Source organism: Ursus arctos, unplaced genomic scaffold (genome assembly GCF_023065955.2).
Source record: "Ursus arctos isolate Adak ecotype North America unplaced genomic scaffold, UrsArc2.0 scaffold_31, whole genome shotgun sequence".
Classification (NCBI taxonomy): domain Eukaryota; kingdom Metazoa; phylum Chordata; class Mammalia; order Carnivora; family Ursidae; genus Ursus; species Ursus arctos.
The window spans coordinates 21,245,964-21,252,471 of record NW_026622997.1 but is presented as its reverse complement, the minus strand read 5'-3'; the positions used below and the strand labels follow the sequence as shown (position 1 = coordinate 21,252,471).

The 6,508-nt window shown below is 52.9% G+C and overlaps 1 protein-coding gene across 1 annotated transcript; it reads left to right on the top strand.

Annotated features, from left to right (window-relative positions):
- Positions 1–448: 448 nt before the first annotated feature.
- Positions 449–1,872, top strand: NHLRC1 (NHL repeat containing E3 ubiquitin protein ligase 1). The gene has a single exon (XM_026511552.4). It carries the CDS (start codon positions 518–520, stop codon positions 1,703–1,705), a length of 1,188 nt encoding a protein of 395 aa, XP_026367337.1. The 5' UTR covers positions 449–517; the 3' UTR covers positions 1,706–1,872.
- Positions 1,873–6,508: the final 4,636 nt, after the last annotated feature.

Sequence of the window (6,508 nt, the reverse complement as noted above, 5' to 3'; positions counted from 1 at the left end):
CTCGTGGGTCTGCGTTTCCCAGCGAGATCGTAAGCATGATGAGCTGTGAGACTACGCTTGGTGCCTGGCGCGCCCTAGCACCCAGTGCTCTGCACCCAACGCCCTAGCACCCAGCGCCGCGGATTGCAAACTCTAGGGTACGACAGGTGGAACACTACGTTCTAACTCTTGCTTTGCCACTTACAGCCTCGGTAATTGGGAGCAACCCGCTCGTGCTTCAATAACTCTGTTTCCTCGCGCGTAAAGTGGAAATGACCCACCCATGACTGTCGTGAAGGTCACAGGTCTGACCGCGCGCTTGTGGATACAGCTTGTAAGTAAGTGTCCATTCCCGGGCCCTCCCGAGTCAGTGCCGCGCGCGCCCACCAGGGGACAGCAGGCCGCGCGGCCCAGCGGCTGCGCGCTGGACCCGCGACGTCAGGACCAACGCCCCGCCCCGTGACCGTGACCGAGCGCGGCGCCGGGACGCGTCTGCCCCGCGGACTGGAGGCGTAACGGGAAGGCCGGCGGCCGCGCCATGGGGGCCGAGGCGTCGGGGAGCGGGCCGGCGCTGCAGGAGCTCGTGCGCGAGGCCGAGATCAGCCTGCTCGAGTGCAAGGTGTGCTTTGAGAGGTTCGGCCACCGCCAGCAGCGGCGCCCGCGCAACCTGCCCTGCGGCCACGTGGTGTGCCTGGCCTGCGTGGCCGCCCTGGCGCACCCGCGGACGCTGGCCCTCGAATGCCCCTTCTGCCGCCGAGCCTGCCGGGGCTGCGACACCAGCGACTGCCTGCCGGTGCTTCACCTCCTGGAGCTCCTGGGCTCGGCGCTCCGCCCAGCCCCCGCCGCCCCCCGCGCCGCCCCCTGCAGCCCCGGGGCCCTCACCTGCCACCGCGCTTTCGGAGGCTGGGGGACCCTGGTCAACCCCACGGGGCTGGCGCTGTGTCCCAAGACGGGGCGGGTCGTGGTGGTGCACGACGGCAGGAGGCGGGTCAGGATCTTTGACTCTGGGGGAGGATGTGCTCATCAGTTTGGAGAGAAGGGGGAGGCTGCTCAGGACATTAGGTACCCACTCGATGTCACCGTCACCAACGACTGCCACGTGGTTGTCACCGATGCCGGCGACCGCTCCATCAAAGTGTTTGATTTTTTTGGCCAGATCAAGCTTGTCATTGGAGGCCAGTTCTCCTTACCTTGGGGCGTGGAGACCACCCCTCAGAATGGGGTCGTGGTAACTGATGCGGAGGCAGGGTCTCTGCACCTGCTGGAAGTCGACTTTCCCGAAGGGGTCCTCCAGAGGACCGAAAGGTTGCAAGTTCATCTGTGCTGCCCCCGAGGGGTGGCCGTGTCTTGGCTCACCGGGGCCATTGCGGTCCTGGAGCACCCTCTGGGTCCGGGGTCGGGGGCCAGCAGCACCACGGTGAAGGTGTTCAGCGCCAGTATGCAGCTGATCGGCCAGGTGGATAGCTTTGGGCTGAGCCTCCTTTTTCCCTCTAGAATAACTGCCTCCGCCGTGACCTTTGATCACCAGGGGAATGTGATTGTTGCAGATACTGCTAACCAGGCTGTCCTATGCTTAGGAAAACCGGAGGAATTTCCAGCCCTGAAGCCCATCATCACCCACGGTCTTTCCCATCCCGTGGCACTGACCTTCACCAAGGAGAACGCTCTTCTTGTGCTGGACAGTGCAGCCCATTCTATAAAAGTCTACAAAGCTGACTGGGGGTAAAGAGGTGCGGTGGGGGTTCCGGGGTCTGCAGCCAAAAGCCTTGGAATGCCACTACTGAATTGTTTAACCCCGGATCAATTAATCTCATCTCTCCAACAGGGATAATTATAACTGCCTGGCAAACTTCCAAAGGTTGAGGTAATTATTAAAGAATAATAATAAATCTACCGTTTATTGAGTATGTGTTTCCTGTGCTGAGAAATTTGCAAATATCAGCTCAGTGTATTCTTACACCTGAACCCAGGGAGGTAATGCCTGTGATTCACCCCATTTTAGAGATGAGGAAAACGGAGACCCAGAGAGTTCAAGGGACGTTCCCAAGGTCACATTTACTTACTGTGACAGTCAGTAAGGGGAACTCGCCTCGGACTCCCCAACCGCTTGCTCTTAAATAAGGTAACAGATGTGGAAAAAAAAAAACCCCACATGTGACTGTATACTGTTACTCTCGTACTCTGTTTACAGGTAGCTGTTTCTTTGGGTTGGATGTGCAGAGAAAAGAGACTTTTTAGAGAGTTTAAGAGGAAAAAAAGGGTCGTGTGATGCGTGTGGGCGCGAGTCATTTAAATTGCGGCTCTTTTGATGGCGCCTTCGATGGAGGAGCTGTGGATCCTGAGTTAACGTGATTAAGGAAAACAGTTGCACTGCCCGTGGAAAAGGTACACGTGTCCGTTAGGACCTGCGTCTCCTCCACCGCAGGCACTCAGGAAATACCAGCTGGGTGCTGCAGAAAGGCCTGTGTGGGGTAAGTTTGAAACTACCGCAGACCACTCTCTGCATTCACACGCCTGGTGGGAGAGGCCTGGAGGGCAGTCCTGTCACGTGGGGGCGTTCCTAGAGAGAGAGGTCACCACAGTCGGCAGGAGGAATTTGCCTGCCTTTTCGTAATCAGTGGTGACCTGAAGCACTTTTGTGGCGGACTTCTTCTCTGGGTCCCTTAAATTTGTCCCACTGCACACACCACATTCTCAATCACCAGTTCCCTTGGTGCTAAGCTAGCGTTCGGGGCACCGGGAAACCCGGGAACACTTCTCGAACCGAAATCAAGCTTTGACCAAGCTAAGGCCTGCTATTTAATGCTGCAGTCGACTGAGCAAAGAGGGGGAGATTTCAGGTGAGGTGTCCGGTTCTTTATAAACTGCGTTCTTTGCGAATGTCAACACCTCAGAGTTTCGGGCTTCTGGAATAGAACCAAACCACGGGCACCTCAGAGGCCGCGGCAAAATAATTTTTTTCTCAGGGAGAAAATGCTGGTTTTGAGAGGTGAGAGTTTGCTTTAGGTAATAGCTGATGTTTTATCAACTGTAGGTTTCTATTGTACAAACAGGTTTAAGAGATACAATGGACGCACTGGAGATAGCCCCCAAATTAGGAGTAGGCTGTGTTCGAGAAGGTTAAGTTTGTCCTTTAGAGCTGAAAGAGAGACCGTGGTCCATGCCAGTCCTTAAAAGCCCGTTGTGCTTTCAACACTCCCCTGTCACACTAAGATTGCAGGGACCCTGGACCAGCACTTGTAAATGCATTCCAAAGAGGGATTCTGGGGACAGCCCCTCTCCCCCACCCTTAGAAGTCATCCTTAGGTCAGTGACCTCACAGGTGTTCTCAGTTGTGGAGTGAGAAAAGCCGCCTCAGGTGGAGAGATAGGTTCAAGACTTGGTCATTTGCAAGTGGGGCAACCATGGATTGACCTTTAAAAACTTTTCCTCAGGAACAGCACCATTTTAATGGCCTCAGGGTCAGCCAATTCAAGGGACTGCCTCCTATTTGCAGTTATCAGAGGCATCATCTTTGACCAGAGAGCTGTGCTTAGGTCTTTTGCAGACAGCACTGGTAGGACAGGAAGAGGATATGCAGTGCATGTGGAGGTCTGTGGCCCAGGTTGGACGTGTCATGTGTCATGACTCAACCGGAAGGATGGGGTATGAGTCCTTGAGAGAATATGAGAGCCAATCAGAGGGATGAGAGTGAGTGACCTTGCTTACTACCCCTCCTGGGTAGATACGCAGGCTCGGGAGTGGGTACGACAGGATACATAACAAAGAGCCGCTCCTCCCAGGAACGGTATCATGAGGGAGCAGGGTTTCCCCGGGAAAGACACAAAGCTTGCTGTTCTCGGTTTCCAAGCGTGCATCTGCTGAGGGAATAGGCTCAGCGGCCTGCATGGCAGATGCTAGATTCATCTTCTGGACTGCATTCTCTAAAGCCAGCTGGTTCAAGGGCTTGCGAACATGTCCCACCCCACTCCAGGCTGTTAGAGATTGGAGTGTCTGAGACAGGCCGGAAGAGCTGATTGGAGCAGAAAATAAAAGGTTTGGAGGTGATGGAGGACAGCTGGGATGACCCTCCCGAGACTGGAGACAAAAGAATGTGACCAGGGGTCAATGTAGAAGAAACAGTCTCTTCCTGAAGGGCCCCCTTAATGGTGTGCCTTCAGGCCAGCACTACCCCCCATGTAGCACCTGGTGAGTCCCTAAAAGCAAGTGCAGACACTCTGGCTCTGGTCTCAGCAATTCTGAAATCATCTTCCATCTGCTCCAGTGTTGCCCAGCTCCTGTGTTTGACCTTGTTCCGCCCTCTGGACTTGCCACCTGGACTGGTTTTTTCAGTCTTTTTCCTTGACATTTTCTAAAGACTTCAAGTTCAGATTCATAAACCTCCCCTCTACCAAGTCGTCACTCTGGATCCCAGAACCCAAGCCATCACCTCTAGAGAGGTCTTATCTAGACCTTTCCTGGCTCCTTACCAAGTGGGGTCTGCACCTGCTTAGTGAGTTAGGCCTATCTTTTTGTGGAAGAAGCAGTACTCCATATACCTCAGAAAAATGAGGAGAACCATACCGGTGAGAGCAGATTTAATCATCCTGACCCCTGCCACAGGAAGAAAGGCACACTGGTGGTCAGTGCTCCACGAATAGTGACACACTACGGTGGTCTATCATGGTGACTAGGGAGAGGAACTCTTTTCTTAAGGAATATGTATAAAATATGAGAGGGAGACTGCCAAGACACCACAGCTGCCATATTGAACTGTCATGACGTCTGCCGTGCCCCTCCCCCCGCCCTGCCCATGAGCCTGATCCTCTCCAGCAATAGCTGATTGGACAGGAGCACATACCTCACTACAGCCTATCCACCCACGTCCCACCAAAGGTACTGATTGGACCAGCATACTGGCCTCTGAATTGGCCTGGGACAAACAGGTTTTCCCAAAAAGGGGCAAGGAGATCTCATTAGAACTTTGTCCCTGAAGTTGTAAATTGAGAAATACAGAGCCAATCAGGCAGATGGCAGTCTGGGAGAATGCTTAGCAAATACCACGTTGGAGGGGCGCAGAGCAACAGCGAGGAGACCAAATTCACAAATGAGAAGAGGCGGTAGGGCAGAGAAAAGATCCAAGTGTGAGGAATCCAGGTAGGAGTGGAAGGAGAACCCGGAGAAGCTAACCTGTGCGAGTTTGTTCTTTGCAACAGAAAGTGCCTAACAAGAGTTACACTGTGGGGTTAATTTGTTTGGAGAAAACGGAACTTGAACCTACTGATTTTGATGCCAGGAGTAGGATAGGGTTTCTGAAGGGGCCACGGTCTCCTCAACACCCCCACCCCTGACACGGGCAGGGCCTGAGGCGATAGGGACACGTGGAACCCCACAAGCCGCAGGTCTAAATATCTGAGTTACCCATGGAGCCAAAAACCTGTCAAATACAATACATCCGATCCTCCTCCTTTGACAAAGGTAACTGTAAATGTTTAAAAACGCACTTTCATTACAGTCTGGGAAGCCAAGTTCCGTTTTAGAATACTTGGATGGAGTTTATGGTCAATTTTAGAGTGCTGCATTTTAAAGAAAGACCGTGATAAGCTGGAGGATGTTTAAAAGGTCTGAAGAAGGGGCACCTGGCTGGCTCAGAAGAGCATATGACTTTTTTTTTTTTTTTTTAAGATTTTATTTATTTATTTGTCGGAGAAAGAGAGAGAGAGGGAGAGCACAGCAGGGGGAGAGGCAGGCAAAGGGAAGAGCCCGATGCGGGACTCGATCCCAGGACCCTGAGATCATGACCTGAGCCCAAGGCAGATGCTTAACCGACTGAGCCACCCAGGCGCCCCAAGAGCATGTGACTCTTGATCTCAGGGCTGTGAGTTCGAGTTCCACATTGGGTACAGAGATGACAAAAAATTAAACTTTAAAAAATAAAAGTTCTGAAGAATCTAAACAGCATGTTTTTCGCCAGCCTCTAATAACTAGAACGTAAGCTGCATGAAGCCAAGATGTTTGTGTTGGCTCCCAGCGGTAACCCTCCGGCCCAGAGCGCCACCTGACACGTGGTAAGCATTGAAAAAGACTCGCTGAATCAATGTGTGTTTATCCCAAGGAATTTTTCTAGACTGGGTATTCCTTTCACCAATAAAAGGGAAGTGCTGTCAGTAGCTGGGCTGTTTGGGGAAGTTGGTCTGGAATTAAAACAATCTGTGGTGAGTTTGCTGAGTAACCTGTAGAGAGTCACAAAGCCTTCCGGGGACATTGCGGTAGCCTCGGTCGGGATTGGGTGGAGAACTTGGTGTTCTCAGTCGCCACATTTCCAATCTCCCCAAGCGCACGGGACTTTGAGGGATGGGGTTGCCTGAGCCACATGTTTTGTCGGATCCTGAAGAGCAGAGACAACCCTGGGTGCTGGTTCTCCAACATCCAGCAGTGATATCAACGCCGGAGGCAAGAGAGGAACTGAAAGTACTCCTCTCCCCCTCACCTGGTGGTGGGCTTGGGACATTGTTGAAGTCATCTCAGGGTTAATTTGGCTAATAATCCA

Excerpts from the sequence above, each read along its gene's own strand:
- NHLRC1 (XM_026511552.4), top strand. The coding sequence starts at position 518 with ATGGGGGCCGAGGCGTCGGGGAGCGGGCCGGCGCTGCAGGAGCTCGTG.